This window comes from Argentina silus (assembly GCF_951799395.1).
Source record: "Argentina silus genome assembly, chromosome: 18".
Lineage (NCBI taxonomy): Eukaryota > Metazoa > Chordata > Actinopteri > Argentiniformes > Argentinidae > Argentina > Argentina silus.
In genome coordinates this window covers 13,830,228-13,843,025 of record NC_139672.1, presented here as the reverse complement: position 1 = coordinate 13,843,025, position 12,798 = coordinate 13,830,228, and the positions used below count along the sequence as shown (strand labels likewise).

Here is a 12,798-nt window from a genome sequence, read left to right as displayed (position 1 = left end):
CATCACCGATGTTGAGAGCAGCTCTACCGTACTGCGATTTTCTGAACAGAGGGCAGAAGCATCCCTCTCGCCTTATCCATGGTTCCGACCAGACTTGTTTTCCTTGCAATCAACTTGTTTGCCAGGGAAATTGATGTGAAAAAGTTGTCCCTAGTCACATTTCTTGCTTTGCCCAGAAAAGTCTCCATCAGTTTCATCACCAAATTCTCAGACATTCATCTGCTGGCCGAGATGCATCCTTCCCATGGTGTGGAAATCCATTCAGCATGTATTTGGTGTCCACATCAACAGCTAACAAAAACTTGATGCCAAACTTGTTGAGCTTGTTAGCCATGAAATGCGTGAAGGGGGGCACCAAGCTTTTGTTGGAAACAATTGCTCATCAACAGTGATTCCTGGCGTATAACAAGGGATCAAATTCCACACAAAAGTGTTCCAAATGTCTGTAAACGGGCAAATTTGTCCATCTCCCTGCACGTGGTCTTGTGTCCTCATCATCAAAAAGCAGAAATTGCATAATTTTACTGAAGAGGTTCTGTGACAGTCTCAGGAAAGACGGGTATGCACCCGTCGTCAGATCTCCAAAAGCTTGCGCCGTGTGCCTTGCGGATTATACAATGCCCTGCCTATATAATGGGACAGTGAAGCATTTTTTTCTTCTTTTGGCTCTATACTCCAGAAGTTTGTATTTGAAATCAAACAATTACTATGATGTTCAAGTATAGATTGTTTGCATTTATTTAAGGGTATATTTGTACATTGGTTTCACCATTTAGAACTTGCAGCACTTTTTAGACAGTGCCCCTATTTCAGGGCACCAAAAGTAATGGGATACATTCATATAATGTCCAAATTAAGCACTCATGTTCAGTATTTGGTTGATAATCCATTGCATGATATAACTGCCTTTGAGTTCTATGTGCCTAAAATGTTATCATCTGGAAATGAAATGCACGTTTAATTCGATTTAATTTTGAAAATTGACTTGGCCAGTCAAAAACTTTGGCTCTGAAAAACTCCCTAGTTGCTATGGAAGTATGTTTTGCGTCGTTGTCTTACTAAAGCGCCATCCAATGAATTTGGAGGCATTTGTTTCTGTATATGTCAGAATGCCATTCTGCTGCTGCCGTCAGCAGTTACATCATCAATTAAGACAAGTGAGCCAGTGCTTGTCGCAGCTATACATGCCCAAGCCATACAGTAGGTAGAAGTTTAGAAAGTCCCCACTGGTGTGACGATGTCGCGTGAGTCCCGCTACGTCCAGCGACGGAACCCGTGAGTTTTTTTTTTTTCAGGTCATTCACCTTGCAAAACAACCACCAGGAGGCATCGTTGAGCATGATGGATATGTTTACATTGCAAGAGTACTGTACTGTAGCTTGCTGTATGAGTTGTTTCAAACGTGCTGCGTTTTGTATAGTATCATAGCCTCGGTGGGCTAAAAAGTCTGGTCTAGCTTGTATACAGTAGCTTAACGTTAAGGTGATGATAAGAGCTAAAGGAAGGATTCTTTGAAAAGAGAATGGTTGTTGCGCTATATGCATATGCACTGTGCGTTGCATTTTGAGCCATATAGCCTTAGGCTAAAAGGTAGGCAAAAAAAGTTTGGTCTAGTTTGTATAGCTTAACTTTATCTTAAATTTTGCCTGTATTGGATATCCGACGAATTTATTCAGACCAAGACACCGGCAGTCGCCACTTGTATCAATAGACAAATCACTGACAGGTTTGTGTGGTGATAATCTTTTTTATTTACGGTCTTAGTCACATTTTCAAATACTGCTGACAAATCGTTTTTCCGATTCGTGCATACATTGTATTGGACACGTGATGTGTGTAAAATACTTTTTTAAAGGTTGTGCTCATAATAAGGTAGCCTTTCGCAATTGCATGCTTGATCGTTTCAGAATAACATTCAAAGCAGCGCAGTTGAGGTACAGTTACAATGGGAGGGGGAGAGAGAGAACAGGGGGATACAGCAGAGCCCAAAACCATGGGGTGCATTTTTTTGGATGCCGGTGCGCTCCTCCAAGGCAATGACATTATTATAAATAATGTGAACCAAACAAGATTACATTACATTATTTTATTTGTTTCATGTTTTAACGAAAATCAAGATTGAGCCGACTTGTAGTTGTTCTCTATGACAACTGTAGCAAACAGACCTGTGTCAACAAATCTCACTTTTGGCGTGTTTCTATTCACAGACTAAAAACTAAAATCCAGTGTGACTGGAGCGAGATGTTCCCAAGCCAACCAGGAGATCGTTTATAGTGATATACGGTATGGTTGATGGGGAGGGTATTCTTTTTCTCCACCGATTCCGATTAACAAAGGCGTGACAATTTATCCAGCACACTCTCCCCCTTCAAATGATCCACCAAAAAGTGCTATACAAAATAAATGCATTATTATCCCACTGAAACCCAAAATCCATACTCTTGTCTGGCATGAAAATGTGTTGCGTTATTAAAGCCAACTCACGCTAATTAATTTCCCCCGCTTTTCAGAATGGGTGAATGGAATATGAATATTATGGAGGGTGGAGACTTCCTACAGTACGTCTCTTCCCCCAAGTATTTGAGCAGAGTGGGAGTGAGTAAGTGTTAATGTTAGTGTTAAAGTATTAAACGCTCTTTGCTTTGTGAGCGAGCTGTGGGGTGGCGGAATCCGGACAAATAGCCAGAATGCGAGGTGGTGCGCAATGACATACAGTAGGCATCAGAATTGCTTGTTTAACATGTGAACACAGCCCCCTTTCACCGGCTCGCAACATTTTAGGCTGCACCCCCCTCACTGTAGCCCCCTCACATCTTTTCCTGTCGTTGATGCTGTATATTAGCTTCAAAACATGGTGTTACTGTAAAACAGCCCTGTTTGGCTCTGATGAAGGAATGTAGCGATTACAATTCACAATTTATCACATTACGTGTGAGCTTGTTAGTGATCAAAATAATTGACAAACACTTGATAAATGTAAACAAACATGGATGGTTGCAAGTGCAAGACGCATATCCCATCTTTCACAGCTCTTGTCACCACCTTGTGGTGGCTTTCGGCAGCACTTCACACCATGACATTTCTGCAGCGACGGGACTTGCATGTACCCCGCTGAACATGGGGTGCATTTCGGTCTGTACCTATTAAACCCCTACCTACTGTAACACCCCTCCACCTGTTTCACAGACACGGTGATATGCTGTAAATCTTGGGCAGATCCTTTTTTCTCAAAACTTTCCTCTTGCAGTCACTCTGGGACATGATAATATTCATCTTATCTGTCCACAAGACTGTTTTCCAGACCCCTGCAGGCTTTTTAGGTACTTTTTAGCAAACTGTAACCTGACCAAACGTTTTGAGGATAACTAGTGTGCAGTGAATCCTTGCAGTGAAGCCTTTGTAGTTCGCCTGGGGAGGTATTCTGCGTATTCTACCTCCTGCAGAGTGTTACTGTACATGAGACTGATGAATAATTGCAGTTCATCAACAGACATGTCCCAAGTATTGTCTCCTTCAACCTGGTGTGCCTCAGCAACTGTATAGTCTCTTATTTGTTGCAACATGCCCATAAACAATGAAAACTGTCAAGTGCACTGTAGATTTTTTCCACTTGCGTGCTTCTGTAAGCCCTCTCTTCTCCGTAATGACATTGTGATGCCATTCTACCTGATGCGTTGTTGCCTGCAGGTTGTTCTATCCAAACTGTCCCATTCTTTCCAGTTTGTGTCTTCACTGGCTGGTGGTGACGCCGGCTCAGTCGGTTCTATTCTGATTCTTTTGCAGGTAGCCTGAGGTGTCAAAGGCTCAAGCTTGTAGTAATAATTTCTGACCATGTAATCATTTAATGCGGTATTGCTGGCAAACAGCATAGAATGGATGGATTATTTTTCAGGGGAGCCCTGCTTACAACATGAACAATCAAAAGTACATTCAAAATTACAAACAATTACAAAAACAATTTGCACAATAAAATCAATAAAAACGTACATTTCTTAGATGATTTATTATTTATCAAGGTCTAAAATTGCTGCTAACAAAAACCAATGGGGAACCAAAAGTTCAATCTCACCTCAAATTAACTCTCTGACTGGGTTGGAAGTTACTTTGTTGATGATCACCTGTCACATCATTAACATGTAATTCACAGAGTATCCTCAGGCACCGCTGCATGCACCTCCACAGTCCCAACAGTTTCACAGTTTTCCTTCTGCAGTGACTTAAAAATCATAGCAAGATTGTTGCTATGCATAGCTGTGGGGAAATATATAGCTTTATGGTTGTTCAAAGTCCACAGCAAGAAAGTCATGATTGAAGCTTTCAAGGCAGCTTTTCAGAAGTGGTTTGTTTATGTGGGTTTCAGGATGTTGCTAGGACTGTCATCCAGGGAGGCGGAGTGAAGCACTTAGTAACCATGGCGACAAGCGAGCACATGATCATGCAGAACGAAGCGCTGGTGGCTCTGGGACTTATTGCAGCTTTGGACTTGGGTAAGGGTCAGGGGTTCGGTGTGTAACAGCACATTTCTAGCCACTGTGTGAGCGACATAAGATAGATGGGCCAGTTTTGCCCTTGCCAAAGATATCTACTGCATGCCTAAATCAACCGAAGGTTGCTTATTGATGGATTGTTAGAGTTATCCCCATATAATATATAGCAGTTTGGTCTCTGGTGTCGTTGTTGAATAAATACAGTGTGAGTGTGTCAATGTTTCAGCTGCAGCTGAGAAGGACTTTGTCGGGGCCAGTTTGGTGCAGGTTCTTCACAAGCTGCTGTCCGATGAGAGGAGTGCGCCAGAAATCAAGTACAACTCCATGATTCTTATCTGTGCAGTCATGGGCTCAGGTAAGGCTGGTCGTTTTAGATTGAACAACTTTGAACACTCACCTTTTTTATTCCATGCAGCCACCACCTATGATCACAATGGCAATGCCTTAGCAAAAAGCCTTGAATGTCAATAACATAACAGTCAACCAGACATGTGGCTACTGTGTGACTGGAAGATTGAACAGTAAAGGGTATTAGTATTAGAACTAAAAAGTAGATCCAGACATTCTACGGAGTAATTAATCATGGTAAGACCCAGTGCACCCCCAAAGATTTGGCAAAGTAGATTGCCTAGGGCCGCCACTGTCTGAGGATGGGGTGGGGTCCAAACTTGGATCTTGCCACGGCCCCATAAATACAGGGCCTGGCAAGACCTCACTGAGTCCTCTCAATTATTGGCAGAACATGGCAGCCACAACAAAACAGTGACCCAAGTGAAATCCATGAATAGACTCCCAACTAATAACCCGATAGAAACAAATCCTTTGGTTTGGTGAATGTCAATGTAAACATTTCTCTTGTGGTCCTTTTTATCAATGAAACGTCATCACTAAGTCCTCTGGGAAATTCCTTTACCCAGAGGGCTTCTGGGAAAAGCGCATGAAGGGTTCATGAATTGCGCAATTAGTGTCCTCATGCACCTGTTTGACGAACAGGACAGCCGTACACTTTTTGCGAAGATTTGCGTGGGAGTGTAAGTCAAGGGCTGACATCAGGACAGGGCCTGTGTTATGGTTATGCTCCCTTTTAAGATGATAATGTGAACGAGACAACTCTTTTCTGCTCTCTCCTCAGAGCCTCTCCATAAAGAAGTGCAAGGCCTGGCGTTCATTGATGTGGTGTCCAAGCTGCGGTTGCATGAGAACAAGACGGTGTCCCACCAGGCGTCACTGACAGAGCAGAGGCTAACGGCACAGAGCTAAAGGACTCTAACCCCACCACATGCCTGCCTCACAACCAACCCCGATCCCTCTCCAAAACTCCCCTTTTGTGTGTCCCATCGTCATGTGCCAAGGTATCCTGTACCCTGCGAATAGCCAGCTGTTCCAGCTAGCGCCCAACACCCCTTCCCCACCATTAGCATCAATCGCGCATGCATACTCCGCTCTGAGCAGCTCCATAATGAAAAAGGCACAGTAGACAGCCTTCTGCAATAGGTAACAAAGAGAGAACACTTTTTATGACCATAGCTGTGATACCCATTCACCAATAACTCATTAAAAGTAAATAAAAACATAAAAAATAACAAAAAAGAAACGGTTTGCGTTTTACAATTTTATTGTCCGACGTGTCCCATGTAGCTTGAGTATCAGCCAAGTTGATGACGTGCATGTCCAGTTTATAATGTATTAGTGTTCATTTTACCTTCTCACATATGCAACAATACAGCCTGCAGATCAATCCAGATCTGAGTGGAGTTTTTACTGAACTGGCAGAATTGGCTAGATTTTTGCACCTAGCCCTCTCTCCCTTTAGTTTCATAAAAGCCCAACCCCGCTCCTCTGGTTCTATCTAATCCTGTTGTCAGGTCAGGGGGCCACAATCACCTGAAATGTCTGCCTTCTCTCACTGATGGAATCATGTGTATGTGAAAACCTGAAAATGAACACATTCACCCCTGGTCCTTATATGAGTATACAGTAAAGCATTCGGTCATACTGGTGTGTGTGGATTTGGTGAGTTAGGGGAGCCAGACCAAAGGCTGGGTTTGGTGTTATATAAGACTACGCTACATACATAGATATACAGCACACTGTATTCTATCCCTCATAGGTAACCTTGTCAGAATAGGCTAATCTAGGCAGCCAGAGAGGATGGCACCCCCCTGTGTACGTGTAGTACTGTTCAATGGTTTCTCAAAAACTGCTCCTTTGCATGTGTGAGAGTATGGAGAACATGCACATTCCAGCATGTTGGATACTGTGTAGATACCATAACGTGACAGCCATTTTATAACTTATTTGTTTATTGGTCTTGTTCCACTCTTTTTGTCAGGTATGAATGGTAGTTTGTCAAATTTGTACCCTTACAAAGACACAAACCAATCAAGACATAACCACAGTAACTGCATATGATATTATAAACTTAAATGTTTGTTGTAAATGTCATTGAGTTGTACATTTGGAGAATTGTAACTCAACAGATAATTAAAGATGATTGCTGGCAATAATGTTTCTTTTTTTTATTGTCTGTTGAGTTTAGCTGTCTGTTGATACATTAGCTATTTGGATACATTTTCTTACAGCAGTCACTCCGATCATGATTCATTCTTTGATGATGCATATCTAACAAACAGGGTTTCCCTAGCCTAGCACATTTGCCATTGCCTGGTGACCCATCCTGAATTGTATTGTATCGTTCACTCCATATAATTTAGTCTAGCATCTTGGAGGTCGATCTACGTCACCCTTGAGGGGCGTCATGCAAAATAAGGTATGTAAAGATGTATTAGATTTGCAAAAGAAAAGAAGAAATAGAAAAATAAATATGATGGGGCTTATTTGGTCATTGGTGGGGATTTTAATGAATCCCCAGATGATGACAGTCACAAAACTTACAAAATTAATGTATGGAAAATAAACCTTTCTTTTTTTTTCTTTTTTTCTTTTTTATAGCTAACAGTGTGGAGGGATACAATGACTCACTTAATACCCATGTGCCACACATGTTCAAGCTGATGATCCTTGGCCCTAAACATGGTAACTAGATTCAAATTTTAGCACCATTATTTACCAACACGACACCCCAATGTTTTTTTTTTAAGGGTTTGACACGTAGAACCCCATGGAACACCCTAGAACAATTGTTTGAATGTGCAGGTCATGGAGGAATATAGTGAAAGCATAGAGTTAAACACTAGAGGGAGCACTGACCTAAATTACCAGGATTACATGGAGAGAAGGGCTGTGTGGTCAACTCTTTTCATCATCTGTGTTTTGAGTGTAAATCCAATGTTTGACACTGGGTAACCATTTATTTGAAGGGTACTGACATAATCCATAGAGGCATAATCCATAGAGACATAATCCATAGAGGCATAATCCATAGAGGAGTGGTCGCATAGAGGGATCCATAAGCAAGCTACAGTGGGCCAGTGTTTAAAAGGTTCATACTGCCATCGCAACGGAGGTCTACCTGAATGTTGCTGCCCCGGCTGACAAACGTTGTGAAGACGTGTGAAATGCTGCTGAAAGTGGTGGTGACGATCTGTGAAGGATGTTTGAAGAGAAGATGGTTTGCCTTATCAGCTTGCTTTATCACGGACATGTTTCTGTTATGTCCGAGGCTGCCTAAATAGGAATTGAATTTTCACATTTGAAGTTTAAGAATGGAGACAGGTGGACTGACCAGCAGATCCAAAAGCCTGCAAATTGCTGCCCATCAATATGAAGCAGAAACATACAGTCATGGCCAAAAATATTGGCACCCCTGCACTTCTTTCAGATAAGTATAGTACAAATTAAAGGAGCATTACATGCTTGAAATCCAATTATTTCTTACAATTTTGAAAAGGTGCCAATCATTTTGTCCGGTCCATTTTTGGAGTTCTATGTGGAATGATAGCAAATTTGGCTTTTTTTCTCTTCTTTTTTTGCGTCATTCTAATGCAAGCAAAATAAATAAACATGTGAATACCAAAGCATTTGTAATTGGGAGAAGTGGTGCATTATCTGGAAGAAGTGCAGGGGGTGCCAATATTTTTGGCCATGACTGTATACGGTTTAAGGAGCAGATATTCCTTTGAAAATGCCGCTGCAGTCGGCAGTAATTTTTTGGGAATCGTTCACTAGTCGCACATTATTTCTGTAAACCTTTATTTTACCGCCCTGTTACAACTGGTATTTAGCCAGTATTTACTAAGAAACTATGTATGAAACTAAGCATGTAGTAACAAGGTGTACTTTCTGGTACCAACATAATTACCAACATTTACAATAAATTCTGCATAATTGGTAACTAACTACCTGGTACAAAATAGCACACAGTGGTGCTCGAATCAGTGCAAATGGCATCAATTAACAATCAATATATTTTTTTAAAGCATTTAGATTTTCTTGTTCTTCAACAGGTGCCTGATTCAAGTTGGCTAAAGGCTGTGGAAACAACTGACATATAAAGAACAGTTCTGGTCAGAAAAGCAGCATTTATTTCTCTCTCCATCGCTTGTGACTATTTGACACAGATGACCTGAGTTGACTCTGTGTCTACTGACTGACCATTCTTGGGGTCAGCCAACTTTCCTTACTGCATGCCTTCAGAAGTGATGTCATGAAACTGTCTGCTATATCATGTTACAAACATGCACATGCTTGCTGACTAAATTATGAGCACTTAAGTGTGACTGGGCCAAATTGTTACCTTAATGACAGCTCAGTAAAAAAAACATACTAGACTAAAAAAGAAAGACTCCATATTTTCGTTAGAATTATCTTAACCGATCCACATTGTATTGTGTTGGGGACATACAACTATGTAACACAATTTAACACAAAGAGACATGTGTAAGGTGTATATTTAAAGAAAACATCATGTGCCAATTGCTGCCAACTTTGAAAGGGGAGGTTCTTGGGATGATTACTTGCTAAACATGTGACCTTGTTCACTTCCCCTCAGGTATTTAAAAGCATTGGATTGCTGACAGCATGGCTGGAGAAAGTTTCCACCATATTCCTTACACCAGTCTAATACTTTTAAATCAGTTAGGGGAAGTGCATGAGTGCATACTAAGGAGAAGGGTAGAGAATTATAATGGAACCCTGGTTTAACAGGTGATAATCCCGCGATCATCCCCTGTCAAAGTTTGCAGCAACATGCATTGTGTTGGGAACATACAACTATATAACACCATTTTATGCAACTTACTGCAATTTATCTATATACAGTAGGAAAGAAGCACATTTAAAGAAAACTACCTATGTTCAACACAGAAGCACTAATACAAGACAAGAAGTGGTACTGTAGAGAAGAGTGAGGCAATAGTGATCCTGTTTGTAGAGTTGACCGTGAACAATAGTCCAGACGACACCTCACAAGTCACCCCTGTGTGGAACAAAGAACAAAGGATAATAGGATATTAGGGGACATGGCACTTGTGGCACAATGAAACTCTGGAGTTACAAGGAGAAATTTCACCCAATCAATATAACGTTTCAGGACAAACTGTAAAAGTATTCAAGGTATAATGTTTATTTTTTCATTTGGAAAGGGAGACTCCAAATCTGCATTACAGTAATGTGCAAGCTACCCATTGATATGTTGCCTGATTGTTTATGTAATGGTTGAGCCCTAGCGACGCTTGGCTCCTTCTCACTCTCTGCCTTTTAAAATGACTGCATCCTATAAAAAGGTGACCCCGTTGTGGGCCTACGTTGTCAAAGCCTTGATCTCCAGCAGCAGCTGGCTTCTCCCTGTATCATCTTAACAAATGCCTTGCATAGTCTGACCTTTTCCTCCACTCAAGGCTATGCCAACCATACCATGCCTCTTCCCCTTCCCTGAACACCCATGCCACCCTGGCCCATCTGACATCTCATATTCATAGATATCATCCTCTATTGCGTTGCTAAGATATATAGGCTCCATTCAATCAATCGCAGATATTGAAAACTCAATCATCATGAGATTTTAACAAAAAATTGCACCTGTGCTTAACATAGAGTATTAACATTCAGAGTGAACTTGCAATGTTGTTTGCCTTTATCTGCAATTATTGAATATGGACCTACTTCTCTTACTCAAAGCGCCTACATGGTGGTATGAATGACCAATTTGCTTAAGGTGGAGGCAAAGCTATGCACTAAGAAATAGTCCTCCCTCTGCTTCGTAGTCCAAATACTTTCCACCTCAGCCCTAGGATCACCTGACCAGGGCAAACATACCATTGGAAAACAACTGTTTTAAGTTAAGTACCATATTATTCTTTGACCAAGCAAAAATGGGAGAGGACATTTTCAGCAATGATGGAACAAATCTGTCCCAGTTCTGCCATTCTCCATGCAGAATGCCATCCATAAGTATTGGAAAGAGGAAGCATTTTGTCTTGTTTTAGCTTTATGCTGTTTTTATTTTACTTTTTCAGATTGGTTTCACTATTTAGAAATTACAAGCCTTTTTATACATAGTCCCCCTATTTCAGGGAACCAGCAGTATTGGAAACACAGGCATAAAGAGAGCTGTCAATGTTTAGCACTGATTCTAGCCTTTATGTTTTCCTTTGGAGTCTGCTATTGGTGTGGTGAAAACCAAAGAGTTGACTGCAAGTCAAGGAAGCCATTATTGACATCTAGAAACTAAATAAAGAAACTATCATAAACATATCCAAAACCTTAGGCTTGGCAACAACAAGTTTAGACGCAGGATTAACATGTACCAGAGTGATGGCAAGAGTAAAATGTGGAGAGAAAAAAGGCACTGCACAAAATCCCCAGCATACCACCTCATCTGTGAAATATGGTGGAGGGGGTGTTATGGCTTGAGTATGTATGGCGTGTGTGGCTGCCACTTGTTTTCATTGATGATGTAACTGCTGACAGCAGCAGCAGAATGAATTCTCAAGTACTTGTCTGCTGAAGTACGAGCAAATGCTTCCAATCTCATTGGATGGCGCTTCAGCATACAGCAAGACAATGACTTCAAACATACCATAGCAACAAGGGAGTTTTTCAGGGCCAAAAAGTGGAAAGTCAATCTCCAGATTTCAATACAATTGAACATGCATTTTATTTTCTGAAGAGGGGACATAAGGCAAAAAGACCTCCAAAACAAACAACAACTGAAGATGGCTGCAGTACAGGCCTGGCAGAGCATCACCAGGGAATATACCCAGCGTCTGGTGGGGTCAGTTGGTCGCAGACTTCAGGCAGTTATTGCATGCAAAGGATTATCAACCAAATACTAAACATGAGTGCTTTATTTGGACATTATAGGGAGGACATTATAGGCAACTAGGGAGTATATCAATCCCAACTCATCCAAACCTGCACTACAATTTAGCAGGAGCCTAGGCCAATGCTCACCACTACCACTATGTTATTCACCCATCAAAAGTCAATAAAATTGCTTGTTTAGCAGGTGCAACATTTTCTCTGGGCACACATGAGTGCTTTATTTAGGCATAATATATATATATACACTCACCAGCCACTTTATTAGGTACACCTGTTCAACTGCTTGTTAACGCAAATATGTAATCAACCAATCACATGGCAGCAACTCAATGCATTTAGGCATGTAGACATGGTCAAAACGACCTACTGAAGTTCAAACCGAGCATCAGAATGGGGAAGAAAGGTGATTTAAGTGACTTTGAACGTGGCATGGTTGTTGGTGCCAGACGGGCTGGTGTCACGCCTGAGGGTTCTGTCTGGTGACTCTGGCGCCCCCCTCCGGCCACACGGGTCAGTGCCTCCCAATCTGCCGGGATTCACCCTCATCCGCTGCACCTGTGTGTTCTGTCCCCGGTTTGCTATTTAGCCTGTATGTTCCCTCTTGTCCCTGTCCGAGATTCTCTCCGTGTCCTCCCCGTTTGTTGAAAGTACCAGTCTGTCTGTTCGTGAGCCTTGCAATTGTCGCCAGTCCCTGTGATTATTATATTCCGCTTATTAAGTGAGTACTTTTGTTACGGAGCTAGTTTCTCTGCCTTTGTTTTATCGTTTTGACCCCAGTGTTTGTTTGTTCCTGTGTCCCTACCCGTTATGATTAAAGATTCCTGTTCTCCTACACTTCGCGCTGTGGTCTGAGTATCTCTCCGCTTTTGGTTTTTAATAAATGTACTCAGTTGCCTGAGAGGGCAAACCATAGTGGAAAGGTACCGTGGAATATCATTCCATTCACTCTATAAAATTGGACTATATAACAGAGTGGCCAGAAGGAATCTCTTAATGAAATAAAATGTCAAATCCATAATTGTGTTTGCAACAATAAATTCAAGTGATACAGCAAAAAAAAGTGGTTGGATTTTACTACAAAGCATTA

The 12,798-nt window shown here is 41.5% G+C and overlaps 1 protein-coding gene across 3 annotated transcripts in view; it reads left to right on the top strand.

The window, feature by feature from the left end:
• The window catches only part of rap1gds1 (RAP1, GTP-GDP dissociation stimulator 1), a 48,805-nt gene extending 41,820 nt beyond the window's left edge, over positions 1-6,985 (top strand). For all 3 annotated transcript variants that reach the window (XM_083689839.1, XM_083689838.1, XM_083689840.1), the window contains 3 exons: positions 4,361-4,487; positions 4,714-4,842; positions 5,620-6,985. In XM_083689839.1, the coding sequence (XP_083545965.1) occupies positions 4,361-4,487; positions 4,714-4,842; positions 5,620-5,747 (384 nt within the window). In that variant the 3' untranslated portion in view covers positions 5,748-6,985. The remainder of the gene's footprint in view (positions 1-4,360; positions 4,488-4,713; positions 4,843-5,619) is intronic.
• The last annotated feature ends 5,813 nt before the right edge of the window (positions 6,986-12,798 follow it).